The 22,547-nt window shown below is 36.0% G+C and overlaps 1 protein-coding gene across 2 annotated transcripts in view; it reads left to right on the top strand.

Annotated features, from left to right (window-relative positions):
* Positions 1–22,547, top strand: part of RNF128 (ring finger protein 128) — a 108,978-nt gene that overhangs the window by 70,236 nt on the left and 16,195 nt on the right. For both annotated transcript variants that reach the window (XM_004000759.6, XM_004000758.6), the window contains exon 2: positions 6,932–7,179. In XM_004000759.6, coding sequence (XP_004000808.1) covers positions 6,932–7,179 — 248 coding nt within the window. The remainder of the gene's footprint in view (positions 1–6,931; positions 7,180–22,547) is intronic.

Here is a 22,547-nt window from a genome sequence, read left to right on the forward strand (position 1 = left end):
ACTTAAGAGAAATGCTGATCTAGCCCTCTGTTTCTTAACAATGTGCTAAACATTCCCTAATGGGAATCAGAGTAGTATTTTTAAATAAGGGCTAGGTATTTTTAAATAATAATTTTAAGAATTGTTTACCTCTGAATATGACCTGTCATCCACAACTTAGGCAAATATGACCTTTTCAACAGTGATGTTTCTAATTCCGTAGTGTCTTTAATATGCTGTTTTCTGAGGACTCCCAACTGCCAGAGATTTTGTGGTGTGATATCAAAGCTGAGACCCATTCTGTAACATACTGTCATCTCCACAACCTATAGCAGAAGTATCTGTGGGTTCCTGGCAGAGAGAAAGGCAACTTTCTGTGCTTTACATGACTGTCTACCTCTCCGTCATTCCTTTGGCATTAAATAATGGTAATAAAAGATGATTTAGGTTGTTTTCACTGTCACCATCCCTCCCCCCAAAAGATAATTTGTTAACAATACAATATGTTAAGAAACATTGCTTTACTCAACAGCTGACCTGTACTAATGCCTGTTTCATATCTGGCAACATAGTAGAATTTAACTAAGGCTAGTTAGGAGCATACTGGTGTATTAAAGAGGTATGCAGTACTGATTTGTCTGATTCCCAGTGAAACACAGACATATTTCCAATACCTTTGAGAAATCATTTGTATTTTTTTGTGGTACAATGGTAGAATTATTATTTTTTTAATAAAGAGAGCTGATGTGAAGAAGTCAATTTAAGAAACCTAAATTCGGTTCATCTGTGGCTGGCAATCAAAAGGGGGCCAAAAAAAGGCCACAAAATGGGAATTTGAAGAAAGATAAGCTAGTCAGACCTGAAAGTTCAGATGTTTAGGTTTTTTGCTTGTTTGTTTGTTTTTTACTGGTTTAAAAAAAATGCCACTTAGGACTCCTTGGTCTTATGACCTTTAGTGTTCCTCTTTGAAATACATTCACCATCCCTACTTGCCCTAAGTTGAAATACATTGACCTGCCCTGGTTGGTATAGTGGGGGGAAACTGAGCCTTTGAAAGCTACTGTGAACAAAATGAATATTCAGAAGTCCGCTTGAATCAGTTCCAGATTTTCTAATGGAGGAAATGTTTGTTGGAGAATCATGTTGGACTTCTTCACACCTAGATCTTATTCATTGTACATATGAGTGAATTCAGAAGTGCTGATTTCATTGTATTATCCGAATGTCGGGCAGTATTGAATGTGAACTAAGTTTTGGAAGAGGTACTTTGGCCTTCAGTTGCCCTTACTTATTACTTGTAAGTCACTCATTGCAGACCCTCTCTTTTCTAATATTAAAAGTGGAATACTGGTTGAAAATGATACTGGAACAGCTTTCCACACCTCCTTGTATTTTGTGTTTGAATACCAAGGTGCTGGAAGCACGCCATCATTATACTTAGAATATTTCACATATTGTAAAATGCTTTTGAATTTATTTTGCATTTTGACACATTAATATTTAAATGTATGTGTGGGGGGGAGGTCCAGAAGTATAGAAGTTAGTACATAGTTTATACTCAATAAATATTCAGTGAACTTGTGTTCATAAATAAGATTAGGCCATAACCATAATAGCATTAGCTCTTCGAAGGACATGAAAGGGGCTGGCCACCAGCAGAATCCTAGATCAAATTTCTCCATGTTATGAACTGGAAAGTGTTTTTCACCAGTAGTGCCAAGGGTCGACATGCTTTATTTATATTAACATTTTAATTGAAAGATACTGTGTAAGATTAGTAAGAGTTGCCACAGTCTAGTTCATTACCTTTTTCCCAAGCTAGACACAGGCCAAAACCTTTATTCTTTGTTGAACATTTGAAATTGGAGTATTTCTTCTGCTTAATTGTTACCTATTCCTAATCTATCCCTTTTCCCAAAATATTTTAGGTAGAGTGAAGATGTAAAAAACTTGATCTACATTGTGTTACTAATGATTTTTAAGTAGCAAGTTCAAGGATTCCTTATTGAATGGAGTGAATGCTATCAAGATAATTGTTCCCATATTTTCCCAACTCTGCATTCATATGGCCACAGGAGCATTATTTACACCGTGGAAATTGGCACACACTACCATTCAAGGCTTCCTCATTGTTAAACATTTACCATGACATTCCCCCCATCCTGAATGTATCTATTTAATTTTCATTTTTACAGTCAAAGAATAGCTGATGTAGAATGGTGGTGAAGAGCAGAGACACTGGAGTCAAACTGCCTGGGTTCAGATACCAGTTGTGTACTTATTAGCTTGTGTTCTCCTAGGCAAGTTAGTCAATCTTATCTTTAATGAGATAATAGCAATGCTTACCTTATAGGGTTGATGTGAGGATTAAATCTGTTAATGCATATAAAGCACTTGGAACAGAGTCTAGTTTATAGATAAATCTTATCTGGCAACCTCAATTATGCAGAGCATAGCCAGGATTCAGGAAGCAAACAAAAATGTCACCGAGCAACCAATATAAATATCAGAGGGTACTTGCAACTAAAGCCCTCAAGCTCTCTTTGGAAGCCTGTTTGCTTTTTCTTTGGACCAAAGCTTCACTGACTTTTCAGAGTTGAGAGCAGATTTGAAGTATAAAATTACAAAGGGGTGAGAGATAATGCTAGAGGCAACAAGTGAGAACCTCCCTCCCTGAAAGAAAATAACCCACAGTGAGAACTCAGAAATGAGTCAGACTATATGATTTCTGAGGTCCATTATAGCTCCAAAAAATCAGTGACTTCGGTGAAAACTCATAACAGTTTAGGGACAAATAACCTTACTAGTACCATGTAAAATAATGGCTCACAAAGGTGATCCATTGCTAATAATAAATCCTAATCAGTATATCTTGGTTAGGAAAATAGGACAGTATAGATTAATTTTTAAAATGTCCATTCAAGGAATATTATTTAGCCTTAAAAAGGAAGGACATTTTGATATATACTACAACACCAATGAACCTTGAAGACATTATGCTAAGTGAATAAGCCAGTCACAAAAAGAACAATATAGTATGATTCCACTTTGAGGTACCTAGCATAGTCAAATTCATAGAGGCAGGAAGAATTGTGGTTGCCAGGGGCTGGGGGAAGGAGGAATGGGGAGTTAGTGTTTAATGGAGACAGAGTTTCAGTTGGAGGAAATGAAAAAGTTCTGGAGATGGATGGTGGTGATAGTTGCAGAACAGTGCAAATGCACTTAATGTCACTGAACTTGACACTTAAAAATGGTTAAAATGGTATATTTTATGCTGTATGTATTTTACACAATAAAAAATAAAACTATAGTTAAGTGGGGAGAGCTGTCAATATTAGGAAAAAGAAGCCTAATAAATGGACCAATAAACCTATACCACCTCAAATAAATAAATAAAATGTCCATTCAAAATTGTTAAAATTAATTATTTGTGTAAAACTTTTTGTTACTTGGAAATTTTACTTATATAGAATACCTAATTCCCTGACAATACCTGTTAAAGGAAAGCATTACTATCGTTAATTAAAAGACACTCTCTGTCCTTAAAATGCTCTTAATTTAGGGAGGGAGTACGACATGCCAATTGAAACGCAAAAGCAAAATGAAGTATTAGATAAAGGTTAAAAACCAAGTGACAGGGGAACAAAGAGGGAACATTTACGTTCCCACTTGGAACTTGGGAAAATAATATAGGAGGCAGCATTTGAGCTGGGATTTGGGTAATGAACAGGCAGAGAAGGAGGGGGGAATGTCAGCAGATGGAGGAAATTTTAGTCTGAGGGAACAGAATGAACAAAAGGAGAGTTATAAAAAGTGAATGACAATAGCCAACCCCATGTGCTTGGGATCTGAATGTTCATGAGATGGGGGTGTAGTGGGGATGTATCAAACTGGAAAGGTCAGTTGGGACCAGATCATAAAAGGCTTTAAATGTGAGGCCAAGGAATCACTAAAGACTTTAGTGCCGGAAAGAGGCATAATGCAACCAAGTGACGGCAAAAGTCAACCAGGAAAGTAAACTCTGATGAAACTTTAAGGGAAGGGGAATGTTGGATACAGAGTCACAAGTTAGGAGATTACTGAAGTAGTTCAGGCAAGGAAATCATGAGGACCTATATTGAATAGGCAGCAGGAGTGGAAAGAAGGATCTGATAATGGGAGACACCAGGAAAGTAGCATCTGCATGACTGACTAGGTTAGCAGTGAATATTCAGACAGGATTCTGGGTATTCACACCAGATGACCAGAGGGTTGTGATACCATTAACTGTGATTGGGAAGGGAAGGAGGGGGCAGTTTTTGAATAGTTGCAAAGGTGTAGGGAGGAAGAGATGTATAATAATGTTTAGAAATGGGCCTTTTATATGATTACAAAGCTAATACAATGGTTGGACCATATATATATATATATATATATATATATATATATATACACACACACACACACATATAATGTATGAATATGAATTTGGGGCATTTGAAGCACAGCATTGTTCGCCGTGTGTAGACAAAGTACATTTCCTTACTGTCCTTGCTTTTTAATCTCCATCTGACTACAATGGTCCATATTTTCCTGATCATCCACCCCTGCCACCCACCTCATGTCTTCTGAAAGAATGAAAACTTATTTCTATCAGTCAAAAAAATTTAGAGGGACACATCTTAGATTTAAAAAGAAATCTTTGAAATGATATTCTAAAACCTGAATTTTTATAATTACTTTCAAAGATTATACAGGTTACAATATCAGAAATGAATGCTAGATTATATAATTGCAATTTTATAACCAGAAATGTTCCTGACAGATGGCTTATAGAGAAAAGACAAATAATGACAAAAGAGAATTGAAATAATATCTGGGCTTTTAGTGCCAAAGCTAGAAATTTAAAGCTTCCAAATAAATAGAAAAGTGAGCCACTCTCTTGCAAAATAGCCAATACTCTAGATCCATAAGGGATATTTGGGTCATTTACTGAAAGAGGAAAAAGATACAACAAAAGCCATTTCAGACTCCTCCACTGCTTTAGAGATTTTCTTCATGTAAATGAGAAGAGAGAGTAAGTCATTGTCTACCAAACTGAGTGATGGCAAATTAGTAAAGTTGTAAAAGGTTTTAACTAGATGGCTATCATATGTAAAAAACAAAAATAGTGTCTTTGGAACTTTAAGGATCTGTAATCCTACCCTGTAAATATATTTTTTGAATTAGTAACTTCAAGTAAGGACGTCATCTTGAACTTTTGAAGACTTTGGCTACTGGGGGACTTTAAATTTAAGGGATTACTTGGGTAGTAATTTTGCTATGTACATTGCCATTTAAGGTTTGTACTCTTAATTTGATCATTGAAAGTGAGTACTATTTGAATAATGTACTTTTGTGTTTAAATTCTAGTTTAGGGGGCGCCTGGGTGGCGCAGTCGGTTAAGCGTCCGACTTCAGCCAGGTCACGATCTCGCGGTCCGGGAGTTCGAGCCCCGCGTCAGGCTCTGGGCTGATGGCTCAGAGCCTGGAGCCTGTTTCCGATTCTGTGACTCCCTTTCTCTCTGCCCCTCCCCCGTTCATGCTCTGTCTCTCTCTGTCCCAAAAATAAATAAACGTTGAAAAAAAATTTAAAAAAATAAATAAATAAATTCTAGTTTAAAGGGCCTTTGGGATTTATGTGTATGTGTGCGTGGTGGGGGGTTGTGTATAGTTATGTTTATTCCAGATTGAAGTTTGATCATTAACCAAGATTAGTACCTTAACCTAGTATCAGTGGGAGGTTTCTCTGGTCGGTAATCTCTTAACGTTCAAAGAACTCTATTCTTTTGCTTAAGATTATTGGTCTCAGGTCATATAAACTAGAAGGAATATAAACCTTGATAAGCATTGGAATGACATGAGTAATCTGACGTTCTCACAACATTGGGAAAGATAATGTTTGTCCTTTATTTTTTTCACAAGATTTATATAGTTGGGGTAGAGAGGGAAGTGTTTAAGCCTCTCGATTAAGATTTAGACTATTAGACTAAGTAATAAGCTTAGTCTAATTTCAGGCTTGACTTTAGTTGGTGTTGAGTAGAACCATACAGTACTATTAATTTTTCATGTTCTATTCTTTGCTAACCTGATTAGGTCCATGCAAAACCTTAGAGTACCCTGGACAAATTTTATATTGCTTTTGAGGATATAGAAAAATGTGCACATGGAGATATATAAATATATACATTGTACATTTGGGCTTGTGGACATCATTTATCTCAGATTACTACTCCTGATATGTAAATTCTTGTACATTTTAAGTTTGTTTATTTTTGAGAGAGAGAGAGAGAGCAAGCAGGGGAGGGGCAGAAAAAGAGGGAGAGAGAGAATCCCAAGTAGGCCCTGCACTGTCAGCGCACTGTCATGGGCTCGAACCCACAAACCATGAGATCATGACCTAAGCTGAAACCAAGAGTCGGACGCTTAACTGACTAAGCCACCAGGCACCCCAATAAATTCTTGTACATTTTAGTAGTGACCTTGTGAGATAGTCTATCACTTTATAAATTGGGAAAATACATAGTTAAGTATTTCTGTCTTTCCCAAATCTCAGATTCCCTAAGATGTAAAGCCCTGTTCTCTACCATCCAGGGGACTATTTGTCTTTAAGAAAGCTTTCATGTAAGAGGTAAATTGGACCCCAAATTCAATACTGTTGAGTTATAGGTGGTTAATCTGAGGAGAGTGGAGGTATTTGTTAAATATCATAGCTCCTTACTAAACTTATGAGTCACTTAAGATCAATAACCAAGTCTCAGTATGTTATATCCCCTATAACGTATATGCATAGTAGGTGCCCAATAAATGTTAATTGAATGAATGAGTATCCTTTCATTGTCTCATTGGGAATACTTTAAAATCACTTTAGCAATTGGATTTTTATACTAAGAATGCCTTACCAAAACTAAAACTGAATTTCTTTTCTTTTACAGGTGCAGGAGACATTGTTGCAATCATGATTGGCAATCTGAAAGGAACAAAAATTCTACAGTCCATTCAAAGAGGCATACAAGTAACAATGGTCATCGAAGTAGGGAAGAAACATGGCCCTTGGGTGAATCACTATTCAATTTTCTTCGTCTCTGTGTCCTTTTTTATTATTACGGCAGCAACTGTGGGCTATTTTATCTTTTATTCTGCTCGAAGATTACGGAATGCAAGAGCTCAAAGCAGGAAACAGGTCCGTAATGGTCCTTTCTTCCAATCTAAAAATACTCTTTCAGTTGTAGTTTTGGAGTCATGCATTTTAATATACTTCACTTGCTAGACAATGATCCATGCATATGTTTTATGAAAACTGCTAGTTTTTAAAAGCATATCAGCTTCCATCCTCTCACAACTTTTATTTTTTGTAATTTGTCTTTGGCCTTAATCCTACTTAATTAAATCTTCTGACACTTCATTAGGGAGCACAGCCAGCAATTAATTATATATGGGTATAAATATATATGTTCTTTTAAATTTCTTTCTAAATTACCAAAGTGTTTCATGCTCAATATAGAAAATTGAGAAATCAGAAAGTACAAGGGAAAAAAACTCACTCAAACACCATATAACAAAAAAACTGTAATCACCACCCAAAGTTAACTACTGTTATTTTACATGTATGTGTGTGCCTGTGGATGCATGTATTTGCATGTGGGGTTAGGACTGGGAAGGGAGACTAGGCTGAATATCATGAGAAGGCAGATTTAAATATCTAATTGTGCATGATATAGTGCTAGGCTCCAAACAGAGTCACATATTCATAATTTCTATCATATTTTAACTGACATATAAATAGGTACAAAGTATAGAAGTAATAGAGCAAAAATACAAAAGCGTCATTGAACAGGGTGGTTGTATGCCATTAACCCCACCACTTTTAAACTGTTCCTCATCCACCTGATATCTTCCCTTCTCTTCTTACCCAGCTTCACTTCCATGGTCATTGCCATGTATACATCTTCAGTTCCTTTGGCCCCTCTATTTGTTACACTTGCTGTCAAAATCCAACCCTGGTTAAATCCTAATTCCTCCCTACTCTGTGTCTACTTTGAAGTAACAGGAAAACACTGACATCAGTACAGACTAGTCTCTCTTTAAATCTATGACCACAAACAGAGAGCCTTTAATGTGGCCTGACAACCATACTATCTTTTCTTAGGCATTTCCCCCCTGCTTTCACAGGTAACTAATCATTCATGTTCCTTTCTCCTTAAACTGCCAACACCTCCTCCAACTTTACTCTCAACTTGGCATTTGGATCTTACTCCACTGAGGAAATTGATCAAAAGAGTACCTCTCCATGCTACCACCACATCTACGCATCTGTCTGTGACTGTCTATATCCTATGTCCTCTGCCTTGTCTTCTGTTACTGTGGACACACAAACATGCTATTACTGCTTCCCTTTTCAAAAGAGCTTTTCCTGACCCCAGACCAGAAATCTTGGAGTTATTCTTTATTCTTCTTTTACCTCTCACTTCCCATATAACCTCTATCAGCAAATATCATTGGTTCCACCTTTGTTGTATATCCAGAATCCAGTTACTTCTCACTACTTCATTGCTTCCACCCTGGTGCAAGCCACCATCATTTAACTCCTCCCCCTCTCAAGTATGTATTCTCAACACAGCTTCAGAGTGGTATGCTATTTCTCCAGAATGCTCAGTAGGGATTTAATGTTTTCAGCTGATCATTATAGTAAGGGCAAGAATATATTTCTATATGCACTGAGAAGTTCCTCCAAAGACAATGAAATTCTGGCCACTTCATGTACTCTTTCTCCAAGAAACAAAAATGAACCCAATTTATTTGGGAGTGGGGGAGCAATGAAGATTTCTATATGGCAAGAAAGTTCATTGAATTTAGGAACAGATGAGAAATTGAAATCTTATTACAAAACCTTCATAAAAATTAGACACCGGTATATGGTAATGAGTGATGATTATCTCAATGTTTAAAGTTAGTTGACTTCTGTTCCTCATAGAACATTGGTGGCAGGTTCAGCCTGTTACTAGCTGTGGTCAAAAGGATGTTTAAAATTCCTAGGCCAAGCCATTCAATAGTTTCACACTGTGTTAATATTTGACATTTCTATATTGTGCTGTTTTATCTCTGAGGTGGGAGAGAAATTGGTATCTAGTATGAATACTAAAAGTTATGGATACAATGACAAGAGTGTTTGGTTTGTGTATGTTCATGGTGGGGCATGAATTCCTATATTCTGAGTGCTATAATAAATCTATTAATATGGCATTAAATCCAGTCAGAAAGTAATACAGTTTATAAAGAATGGCCTGGTGTTGCATAAGTTCCATTGAATATATAACTCTGGTTTCATCATTCATTTGAGTAATTTTCATAGTTTATAGTATATTTTATGAAAATTAACTTCTATAAAAATGGTCAAGAATAACATTAAAACTCGTCACCTTTTAGAGAAGGCTTTGGAAAGGGCTTCTTTCACAACTTAGTAGGCTATATCTATGTATCCTTTGGTGACTAAAGGATTAAATATATGACTGGTAATCCCTTTTGCTTATAAATATTTGAGTGTTATGATATCATTTACATGTTATTTAGTTTTCCTGACTTCCTGTTTTTTTTTTAAAGGTAGAGCTTGATGCATATGATGGTTATAACTATCACTAAATACTTTACTGCATTAACCCCATTTTACAGGTATAAATGGTAATGAAACTGAGTTATGGAAACTTACCTTCATTAGAATATTAGGAATTCATTAGAGTATTCAGGAATGTCTTTTCTCTGAACTATTATAATGCATAATATATAATGTCAGTCAAACTGATAAATGTGTAACCATAAATTTTGATGGCCAAGATGCCCAAATATATTGGGCAGTATATAGTGGCCACATGCTTGATATGTCATAGTATGATGTGTGAGAATACATATCATCCCTGTTTCCATGCAGTGAAAGCTTTTAAACAAAAGTATCAATGGATTGTGAACAAAATTAACATATTAGGCATTACATGGTAGATTTGTGTCCACACTGGGAACAACCCTAACCCGAGACAAGGAAGATTATGGAAAACCTTATGGTGTGTTCAGACTAAATTGAATTTGGGAGTGACCACAATAAACTTGACTCAAGCATGAGATACCCAGAATTTTGTGGTTTGGTGCACATACCCTAACCATACTTTAAGCAGTTAATACTCAGTACCAACAAGGTGTGTGTTGGAGTGAACATTGGCTGGTGAAATGAAAGAGAGCTGTAGGTGAAATAGAAGCTGGCCTAGGTATAATGGAAGAAGCTGAATTAACTTTTGATGAAGACTGACTTTCAGAAGAAAATAATTTATTCTTTGAAATAGACACATTGGAAGGGATCATCTTCTAGGAGGAGGGAAAAATGGGAATCCACTTGGAAGGATGATAAAGCCTTGATAATATGGCCACACAAACCCAATACATAATGCTAGAGAATGCTATCACTTAACACTGGGAAAGAGCATATATCTGACACAACAGGGCCTGCTAATGATCTTAATACAAATGGAGGCCCCCCAGTAACCATGGGGCAATATAATGGCCTTCCATTTTTAGCTATGGAAGCTCAGGGAGAGCATCTTTGAGACACATACAGATGCCAAACTTATGGAAATTTTTTGAGTGAAATTGAAATTACATTGCTGATCTCTAACCTATCTTGACTAAAGGGATGGACCAAAATAAGATGAGCTAGTAGGAATAATATCAAATGATACCCATCAAATGATCTCTCATCAGGAGAGGGAGATGGCCTTGCTGCACAGCAGTCAATGGGAACCTATAACTATATAATACTGTGAAGTGAGACAAATGATTGACTTTGTCCTTAGCTAACATGGAACCTAGAAATGACAGAATCATCCTCACTGGTGACAACACTTGTCCATAATAATATCTAATATGTGGGCAAAGAGCAGTTCTTCTAGGAAGGTTTAGTAAACACTTCAGTGATACTTCCTGATTTATTTTGTGACCAAACCTAACTGCATCATAACCATATTGTGATATGGTGTAATACCAGTATTGTTAGTGAAATTCAACTACCTGATATAAATAAATCATGTGATAGTCATATGTATTGGGAAACTGAATTAAAACCTCCAAAGGATATGATACCAATGGAGAGTGATTAGCCTGAGGAAGAATTAGATTTAATTCCATTATTACATTAAATGACACTGTAAGTTTATCACAAAGTTCAAGTAGTCATAGAATAAGGAAGTAAACAGATAATTAAACAGGCACATCAACATAAAGATGCTTGAAATTGTCTTATACATTAAAAGAATCCTATTTACACCCTTCACTGGCTTCTGCAATATTAGGTATGCTTCTGTTATCCTTACTGCACCTCATGTATAAATGCTGTACTAATTGCAGAAGTCCAAATAACTAGGACTATTTTGTTGTTAAAAAGACCTTGATCAAGAGATAGGGGATGGATTATGAAGTAAGAAATAGCATAGTACATCTGGTTGCTTACTCCTTGCCAGTCTCCAAGGGAACCATGATTGGCCTTTGGCCAACCCTGGGAATGTGGCCCTCAAAGTGTTCTTTATGTTCGTTATTGATGATTTTGTTACACACACCTGGAGCAACGGACCATGTTGTGCCAGCTTGTCATGGTTGCCAGGCACGGCAGTAAAGATGGATGATATGCACCTATTTTCATTGTTGGGGTCCTGAGTGTCAGGCAGCATGGCCAGTTACTAGCAGGATTACCTAGTGACCAGCCTCAATCTGAGTCTCAAGCCCTGAGACTCCAGTTGGTTCCCTGGGCAAAGATATGTCACACATGTCTTTGTAGTTTGCTACCAAAGAGATAGCACTCCTTTGTGGACTCACATGTGGTCTCACTAAGCTACATTAATATCTTAAAATTTGTCCTTCAACTTAAAGCATGACTAAAAATATCTGAAGTATTTCTGGTTACATTAGGTTTTCTCTACTAGTGCATGAAGTAAACTGGAAGACTTATCAGGTGTCGCATACTGTACCACTGTCAATACACACATTTGCAGTGGGTGTGTTTGTATGTATCTGTTCCTACCTGAAGACTTACTAGAGCCTTTTACAAAACCATTGTTTGGCTTTATGTTAGAAGAGCAGATTAAACAAATTATTCTCTTAATAGGACTTAGTTTTATAGACTTTCTCTAGCTCTCATTGAACAAAAGGAAGCTCTTATAATGGGTCTCAGGATTATTTTATATTCACTTTCTCTAATTTTATTTTTATATCACTAATTCTAAAGGTTTTGATTGCCTTTTTTTTAATGCAATAATCTGAGTCATAACCTATCTACTGGGTCAAATTCCCCATTTCCTCACCACTCTTCCTTACAGTGCATTTCCTCACACTGTTCACAGTGATCACCTCCAGGCAAGTAGTCTGTACTCCTATTTATCCCCATCTCTATAGTTCCATAGACTTATAAGAAACTGCTTTAGGGGCACCTGGGTGGCCCAGTCGGTTAAGCGTCCGACTTCAGCCAGGTCACGATCTCGCGGTCCGGGAGTTTGAGCCCCGCGTCAGGCTCTGGGCTGATGGCTCAGAGCCTGGAGCCTGTTTCCGATTCTGTGTCTCCCTCGCTCTCTGCCCCTCCCCCGTTCATGCTCTGTCTCTCTCTGTCCCAAAAATAAATAAACGTTGAAAAAAAAAAAAAAGAAAAGAAACTGCTTTATAGCCTGTACCTCCTCTTTCCTTTAGGAATACTTCATTAAAACAATATGCATAGATTTTCATTGAAAAAATAGAGTCTTTCAGTTCTCATATATCTGAATAGCCACATGACTCAGACATTGATTTTGTTCAAAGGAATAGATCTGAGGAAAAGAATCCTGTTACCATAATTCTTGATTTTAAGTATTCTGTTCTATAAATTCTGAGTCAAACTTTTTATGAAAAATTTTATTTAAAAGAAGTGATGACTTAAAGCAGGAAAATCTAGTTTGCTTACATCCACTCTCCTTTCTTGCTTTTGCACACCCTGCCCCCCATCAAGTAATTAGGTTTGACTCCATGCCTAGTGTTATTCATGTGGGTTTCAGTTATGCTAAAAGCTTGAATGCCTTGGGACCAAAAGCCAGGCTGACAAATCAATCGCCAGCCTGCAACATTTATTTTACTTAATTGGATGTAAATACACAAATAAACTAGGTAGGATATCTTTGATTTTACACTTTAAAAATTGAATGTTGGAATATCTGATGATAATTGGCTTGGCTTTTCATTTCCAGCCCAAATACAGTCTCACTCAGAACTAAGAAAACTATATAGATGAGATTCTTCAGTGACTAGAACGATCACAGTTTTTGAATAGAGTAATGACATTAAGTTTCTGTTAAGAAAAATGGCCGACAACCAAGCTTTTTTGGATTAGTCTTCAAGTCTCTTGCCAAATATTCTTAGACCAGGTATCTCTTAGGATTGGAAAGGAGGCAGGGAGAGTCTGTTGGTATAAAATATTTGCTTAAAAGAGTTCCCCAAATCACAGTAAGTAGTGAATTTAGGAAGGATTTGAAGATTGGATAATAGCTGACTTTGAGGGTTTTTTTCTTTCATTTATCTTCTTCACAAAGAATGTGAAGCCTTTTTAAAGGCTTCTTTGCTATTACACAATGGAGGCAGTGTACTATAGTGGAGAGATCATGGGCTTTAAAGCCAGATAGAACCTGGGCTTGAATTAAATCACAGCTCTGCAACTAACCAGCTGCCTGGACTTTAGTCAAGCTTCTGAACCTTTTCTTGTCTATAAAACTTGGATATTAAAATACCTATTCCATAAGGCTGTTAATGATTAAACAAGATGACACATGTAAAAAGCTTAGGGTTGCACCTGACACACGGTAGAGGCCAATACCTGTTCCTGAAACCTTTCTTTTCCCAAATTTAGCAGAGTAGAGGCTTTTAATGAGTACAAGTGTGACTTGGATGAGAAAATTGCGACAATCTGTTTTGATTTTCTAAATTCAGAAGCTATTCTTTGAGCAATTACTAGGTTTTATGGAAAAAATTTTAAAATGTTTAAGCCCCACTCCTCCAGCTACTCACAACCTAGTAGGAAAGACACATGAATAGTACAATTACAGAATATGATAAGAGGTAGAAACAATGAGCTATTGGAATTTATAAGGTAGGAGGGAATTCTGAAATGGTGGCAAGACATTTAAAAAGTGTCCAGAGAAATTTGTATAAAAAACTAGATACATGCTTAAAGTTCTTTTTAAGGAATAGAATACAAATTACAGTTAGTATTGGGCACATTGTCTTTAAATGTGGAAACATATTTGGGCACCCAAGAAGTTTGACTTAAGTAATATATCCAAACATGTATTTAACATAAACTGCTTGATCTTAATGTTGTTCTCAGATTTCAGTTTTTAGAGGAATGAATGTATCTTGGAAACTCTTGCTGTCAGTGTGACTGAACTATTTTGAGGACTGGCAGTTTTGTGAGTGACCCTCATTCAGGCTCTAAAACATAGTTTGTGCTTCTTACCAAAATGATGATTCTCACATCCATGTTTAAAGAAAATGGCTTTGCTTTTCCTTATAAAAGCTCAGTAGGAGCTATTGGAATTACCCACATTTCCTTTTAAAGGACTTGTTTTTATTCCAGAGCTGCTTTAATAAACATGGGTTTATACTATTATGCAAGTCTTTTACAGATCCTTCAAAATCAAATCCCTTGCCTAGGATCCTCTGGCATCTTGGATTTTGCCCTGTATTTTTATAGTCCCTCAACTTTTTTTTAGCATTTCTCTATAATGTGAGTTCTATTCTCATAAGCATAGACTTGGACATTACATTTAGAGCTTGCCTTTGAGGCCATCCCTCAAATTTACATTAGTCTTTGATATGGCTAAAGAAAGTTATATATTTAACATTCATTCCTAATAAATTAATAAGCACTCACACTGGAGACTCAAGCATTTATATTGTGTTGAATATTTTGGAATGAGAAAACAGACTACGTAGACTCAAGTAAATACTCTAGAGATGTATCACCTCCTAGTGAGTGCAATTCCTTGATTGTGTCACAGAGCTTGTTTAAATCAGAAGTGCTCTAAAGACAAAATGCAAAATGATTGTCAAAGACTTATCATCAACTACATTTTTTTTCTTTGCCTGTTTTTCTTGTTAGCTCTTTTTTTTAACCATTTGCAGTGTTCACATCTAGGTTTCTAAATAGCTTATGATCTATGTGAAAAGAAAGTACTGATGTTTGGAAGTCTAGGCCAGTGCCAGGACCCTTGGGCATACTGATTGTTCACTATAAGGACTGGCCACAGTTTCATAGATCTTAGAATCCAGGTGTTGGAAAAGCTTCAGAAAGTAGCTGAGTTGTAGACGTATTGTAATGGAATCTTGAAGTATGAAGAGCAAAGTCCCAGTAACAGCTCTATCATTTAGAGGTTGCATTCCCTTTTGGATGAGTTATTTAACTTTTTCAAGCCTCCATTTACTCATCTCTAAAATGGGGATGTTAATCTCCTTCAAGGAGTTGTTGGGATTAAATGAGGTAACAGACATCAAAAATAATTTTAAATTATAAAATAACTACATAAATATAAGAAAATAGTAGTACTAGCTTCCTAGTGCAAGCTACGGTAAAAAAAAAAAAAAAAGACAACTACCTTGATATTAGGGAAGGGAACACTTAACTCTAGGCTTCAATGGGACCTACACTAACCAACTCTGAGATTTTGAGCAAGGCAGTAGACATCAGTTTTCTTATCCATCAGATATCAGGGTAGGTGATTTCTAAGAGTTCTTCCAGCTCTAAAGATCCTAAGTGTACCTCATTTACTTTCACTGTCCCCCTATTATTTACTTATGATGCAGGTAACAGGGCAGAAAATATGTGTGCATAAAATAAAGTACCATCACTGAATTGCCCTTTTGAGTTAACTCACAATTAAGTCCCAAAGTGGGAGTGAAATGGTCTTGATTACCATCTTTCCTTCAAAGGACTAGCTAGGCCTTCCTGTTAACTGTTTCTGTTAAGCTAGATCTGCTACTCAGGTAACAAGCTCAGAAGTTTCAGCTGTTCCTGAGACAGCAAAGAAATAGTTTGTCTAGGAATCTCCTTGGCATTAAGCCAAATACCTTTCACAAAATACTTTATATAGAGGCAGGTTTAGGCATTAAGGAATGTCCTCATGTATACCTTTACTCATGGATTATTCCTTTCCAAAATATATTTGCTACAGATATGTATAAATATGTTACAAGAACCTGTTAGACTTATTGACGAATAGTAGTTTATATTTTCATTTAATCAACATTTTATTTAATGTCTGCTATATGCCAGACATTATACTGAATTCTTAACTGACATTATCTCTGATTTCCACATATTCTTCATGTTAGCTGGGGGTTTCCCTGCTGGGGATAGAGGTACATATTCACAATGACCTCTGGTTCTGAGTACCTACTGTTTGCTGAATTTCTACTAAGTTCATTTTACAGTAGAAAATAGGAAGATTGCTTATCATCTTGCCATGCTGCACATGTTGTGTCTCTGTTCCAAACAGCATTCACCCAAGTGTGAAACCTAGCCTTTTATTCAATTTACTCATGTATTATATTCACTTGAGGCATTCATGTATGTAGTAGATTTTATTGAAGGGGAAGAAAGGATTTATTTGCAGGATTACAAGTAATTTTAAATTAACACCAAATATCTCCTACTACCTGGGATTTTTTTCCTTTTAGCTGTTCACCCCACAAAGAGGGACAGCCTTTCATTGATTCTTTCTTACCTTTCCCTTATATTTTAGATTTCCCCCTATACCCTAACTTCACTTCTTGTGTTTTTATTGAGGTCAAATTGGTATATAACTTTAACTTTTAGGTGTACAACATAATTGGACATCTGTATGTACTACAAAATGATCACCACCAAAGCCTAGTTACCATCCATCACCATTCAGTTGACCCCCTTTGCCCATCTTGCCCAACCCCTTTCCCTCTGGTAACCATCAATCTCTTCTCTGTATCTGAGTTTGTTTTTATATTATTTTGGTTTTTTCTTGGATTCCACATATGAGTGAAATCATAGGGTATTTGTCTTTCTCTGCCTGACTTATTTCACTTAGCATAATATTCTCTCTTTCTAAAAATAATTTTAGATGTTTATTTTTGAGAGAGACAAAGACAGACAGAGCATGAGCAGGGGAGGGACAGAGAGAGAGGGAGACACAGAATCTAAAGCAGGTTCTAGGCTCTGAGCTGTCAGCACAGAGCCTGAAGCTGGGCTCAAACTCTTGAACTATGAGATCATGACCTGAGCCAAAGTCAGACGCTCAACTGACTGAGCCACCCAGGTGCCCCTAGCATAATATTCTCAGGATCCATCCATGTTATTGTAAGTGGCAAAATTTCATTCTTTATGGCTGAATAGTCTTCGTGTGTGTGTGTGTGTGTGTGTGTGTGTGTGTGTGTACGTACCAATCACATACTCTATTCATTCATCTACTGATGGACATTTAGGTTGTTTCCATATCTTGGCTATTGTAAATAATGTGGTATTGAAGATAGGGATGTATGTATCTCTTTGAATTAGTGATTTGATTTCGTGTTCTTTGGATAAATGCCCAGAATTGGAGGAGCTAGATCTTACGGTAGATCTATTCTTAACTTTTTGAGGAACTTCTATACTGTTTTCCTAGTGGCTACATCAGCTTATATTCCCACATCCTCTCTAACATTTATTTCTTGTCTTTTTGATAATAGCCATTGTAACAGGTGTGAGGTGATATTTCATTGTGGTTTTGGTTTGCATTTTTCTAATTATTAGTGATATTGAACATCTTTTCATGTGCCTGTTAGCCATCTGTATGTCTTCTTTGGAAAAAATGTCTATTCAGAACCTCTGTTCCCTTTTTAAATTAGGTTGTTCAGTTTTTTATTGTTCAATTGTAGAGCTTTTTTCTCTATTTTGGCTATTAACCCCTTATTAAATATGTGATTTGCAAATATCTTCTCCCATTGAGTAAGTTGCCTTTTTGCTTTGATGATGCTTTCCTTTGCTGTGCAGAACTTTTTAGTTTGATGTGTCTCATTTGTTTATTTTTGCTTTTGTTTTCCTTAACTTTGGAGTCAGATCTACAAACATATCACTAAGACTGATGTCAGGGAGCTTACTGCCTATGCTATCTTCTAGGAATTTTATGGTTTCAGGTTTTACATTCAAGTCTTTAATCTATTTTAATTTCTGTGTATGGTGTAAGATAGTGGTTTAGTTTCTATTCTTTTCCATATGGCTGTCAAATTTTTCCAGCACCATTTATTGAAGAGAAGGTCCTTTCTCCATTATATATTTTTGGCTCCTTTGTCATAAATTGTCTGCATATGTATGGATTTATTTCTGAGCTCTCAATTTTGTTCTATTGATCTTTGTTTTTATGCCAATACCATACTGTTTTGATTACTATATAGCTTTGTAGTATAGTTTGAACTCTGAGGGCGTGATACCTCTAGGTTTGTTCTTCTTTCTCAAGATTGCCCTGGATATTTGGGATCTTTTGTGGTTGCATACAGATTTTAGAATTATTTGTTCCAGTTCTGTGAAAAATGGATTGGAATTTTGATAGGGATTGCATTGAATCTATAGGTTGCTTTGAGTAGTATGGTCATTTTAGCAATATTAATTCTTCCAATCCAAGATCATGAGATATCTTTCCTTTATTTTTGTCTTATTCAGCTTCTTTCATCTTATAGTTTTCAGTGTACAGGTTTTTTTTACTTCCTTGGTTAAATTTATTCCTAGGTATTTTATTGTTATTGATGCAATTGCAAATGGGATTGCTTTCTTAATTTCTCTTTATGATAGTTCATTATTAGTGTGTAGAAATGTAACAGATTTCTGTATGTTGATTCTATATTCTACAACTTTACTGAATTCATTTTTTCTAATAGTTTTTTGGGAGAAACTTCAGGGTTGTATATATACAGTATCATGTCATCTGCAGTTTTCCTACTTCCTTTCCTATTTGGATTCATTTTATTCCTTTTTCTTACCTTTTTGCTGTGGCTAGGACATCCAATACTACATTGAATAAAAGTGGCGAGAGTGGGCATCCTTGTCTTGTTCCTGATCTTAGAGGAAAAACTTTCAGTTTTTTCACCATTGAGTATGATGTTAGCTGCGAGTTTCTCATAGATAGCCTTTATTATGTTGAGATACATTCCTTCTATACCCACTTAGTTGAGAGTTTTTATCAGAAATGGATGTTGAATTTTGTCAATGCTTTTTCTGTATCTACTGAGATGGTCATGATTTTTATCCTTCATTCTATGAATGTGGTGTATCATGTTGATTGACTTACAGATGTTGATTCATTCTTGTATCCCTGAAGTAAGTCATATTTGATCGTGCTAAATGATCTTTTTAATGTATTGTTAAATGCACTTTGCTAATGTTTAGTTGAGGATATTTGCATCTGTGTTCATCAAAGATATCGGCCTGTAATTTTCTATGTGGTATCCTTGTCTGGTTTTGGTATCAGGGTAATGCTGGTCTCGTAAAATGAGTTTGGAAGTGTTCCTTTCTCTTCAATTTTTGAAAGAGTTTGAGAAGCATAAGTATTAAATATTCTTTGAATGTTTGGTCGAATTCACCAGTGAAATCATCTGGTCCTGTCCTTTTGTTTGTTGGAGGTTTTTGATTACTGATTTAATCTCCTTACTAGAGAATTGGTCTGTTCAGGTTTTCTATTTTCTTCATAATCAGACTTGGAAGGTTGTGTATTACCTGGAATTTATCCATTTCTTCTAGGTTTTCCCAACTTGCTGGCATATAATTGTAGTAGTTCTTATGATCCTTTGTATTTCTGTGGTATCAGTTGTAAATTCTTTCATTTCTGATTTTATTTACTTGAGCCCTCTCTCTTTTTTTTCTTGGTTGCGTAGCTAAACATTTATCAGTTTTGTTTATCTTTTCAGAGAAACGTCTCTGGAAAGTTTTATTAGTTTTATTGATCTTTTCTACTATCTTTTTAGTCTCTGTTTCATTTATTTCCACTGTGATCTTTATTATTTCCTTCCTTCTATTAATTTTAGTCCTTGTTCCTTTTTTTCCCTAGTTTCTTTAAGGTTTAAAGTTATATTGTTTATTTAAGATTTTTCTTGTTTCTTGAAGTAGGCCTATATTACCGTGAATTTCCCTCTTAGAACTGCTTTTGTTGCATCACATAGGTTTTGGTATGTTGTATTTCTGTTTCCATTTGTCTCTAGGTATGTTTTTTCTTTGATTTTTTTTTTTTTTTAGTGACTCATTGGTTGTTCAGTAGTATGTTTCATTTCTACATTTTTGTGTTTTTTCCATTTTTTTAAATGTTTATTTGTGAGAGAGAGAGAGACAGACAGACAGAGAGAGAGACAGAGCAGGGGAGGGGCAGAGAGAGAGCGAGACACGGAATCCCAAGCAGGCTCCGGGCTCCGAGCTGTCAGCACAGAGCCCGATGTGGGGCTTGAACTCACGAACCATGAGATCATGACCCAAGCCAAAGTCAGACGCTTAACCAGCTGAGCCACCCAGGCGCCCCTCCACTTTTCTTTAATTGATTTCTAGTTTTATAACCATTATGGTTGGAAAAGATGCTTGATATGACTTCAATCTTCTTGAATTTTAGACTTGTTTTGTGATACAACATGTAATTTATCTTGGAGAATGTTTCATGTGCACTTGACAAGAATGTATATTCTGCTGCTTTTGGATGGAATGTTCTGTATATATCTATCAAGCCCATCTGGTCTGATGTGTTGTTTAAGGCTGATGTTTCTATATTGATTTTCTCTCTGGATGATCTATACAGTGATGTATATGGAGTGTTAAAGTCCTCTACTGTTATTGTATTGCTGTCAATTTCTCCTTTTAGGTCTGTTAATACTTGCTTTATATATGCTGGTGCTTCTGTGATGGGTGTATATATATATATATATATATATATATATATATATATATATATTTGTAAATGTTATATCTTCTAGCTGGATTGGCCCCTTTACATTACGTAATGTCCTTCTTTGTCTTTTTTACAGTCTTTGTTTTAAAGTCTGTTTTGTCTGGTATGAGTATAGCTACACCATCTTTCTTTTCATTTCCATTTGCATGGAATATCTTTCTCTGTCCCTTCACCTTCAGTCTCTTTACTTTTGACGTGAGTCTCTTGTAGGTAGTGTAAAGTTGGGTCTTTTTTTTTATCCACTCACCCACTCTGTACCTTTTGATTTTAGAATCTAGTCCGTTTTACATTTAAAGTAATTATTGATAGATATTGACTTATTGACATTTTGTTACTTGTTTTCTGGCTTTTTTGTAGTTTCTTCTCTTTCTTCTTTTTCTCTTCCCTTGTGGTTTAAGGGCTTCTTTAGTGTTATATTTAAATTTCTTTCTTTATTTTTTAAAAAAATATTTGTTTGTTTGTTTGTTTGTTTGTTTAGAGAAGGGAAGAGAGCACACAAGTGTGGGAGGGGCAGAGAGATCCCAAGCAGTCTTCGTGCTGTCAGCACAGAGCTGGACACAGGGCTTGATCTCACAAACCATGAGATCATGACCTGAGCCTAAATCAAGAGTTGGACACTCAACCAACTGAGCCACCCAGGTGCCCCTAGGTTTCTTTCTTATTTAGTGTATTTACTAAAGTTTTTGCCTTGTGGTAACCATGATGTTTGTATGTAACATAATATGTATATAATGGTAGGTTTTAAGTTGATAGGAACTTAAATTTGAACACATTTCAAAACTTCACATTTTTAGTCCCCCCCATTTTATGTCTGTCACATTCTACATCTTTTTGTTTTATGCAACCCTTAAATAATTACTATAGTCTTAAATTTACTATTGTCTATTAATCTTATACTTGTTTTATAAGTGATTAATCCGCTCTCTTTACCATGTACTTACCTTTTCCAGAGAGATTATTACTTTCGTAAATTTTCTATTGATTAGTGCCATTTCTTTTCAGCTTAAAGAAGTCCCTTTAACATTTCTTGTAAGGCTGATTTAATGGTTGACAAACTTGTTCTGTTTTTACTTATCTAAGAAACTCTTAATCTCCCCTTCAATTCTGAATGATAACCTTGCTGGGTAGAGAATTCTTGCTTGGAAATTTTTTTTGCTTCCAGCACTTAAATATGTCATATCACTCCCTTCCGGCCTGCAAAGTTTCTGGTGAAAAATCTGCTCGTAGACTTATGGGGCTTCCCCTGTAGGTAGCAAGTTGGTTATTCTCTTGCCTCTTTTAAGATTCTCTCTTTAATTTTTACCATGTTAATTATAGTGGTTTTGGTTTTGGTTTTGTTTTTGGTGTGTATCTCTTTGTGTTTGTCTTATTTGGAACTCTCTGGGGTTCCTGGACCTTGTTCTTTCATTTAGAACATATTTCTCTCATTTTGCCTGATGTTCTGTATTTATTTCTCTGTATTATGCAAATCAACTACCTTTCCCAGACTTGATGAAGTGATCTTGTGTAGGAGATGTCCCATAGAGCTCAGCAGTGCTATCCCCCTGGCCACCTCCACCAGGCTCGAGGG

This window comes from Felis catus, chromosome X, assembly GCF_018350175.1.
Source record: "Felis catus isolate Fca126 chromosome X, F.catus_Fca126_mat1.0, whole genome shotgun sequence".
Classification (NCBI taxonomy): Eukaryota; Metazoa; Chordata; class Mammalia; order Carnivora; family Felidae; genus Felis; species Felis catus.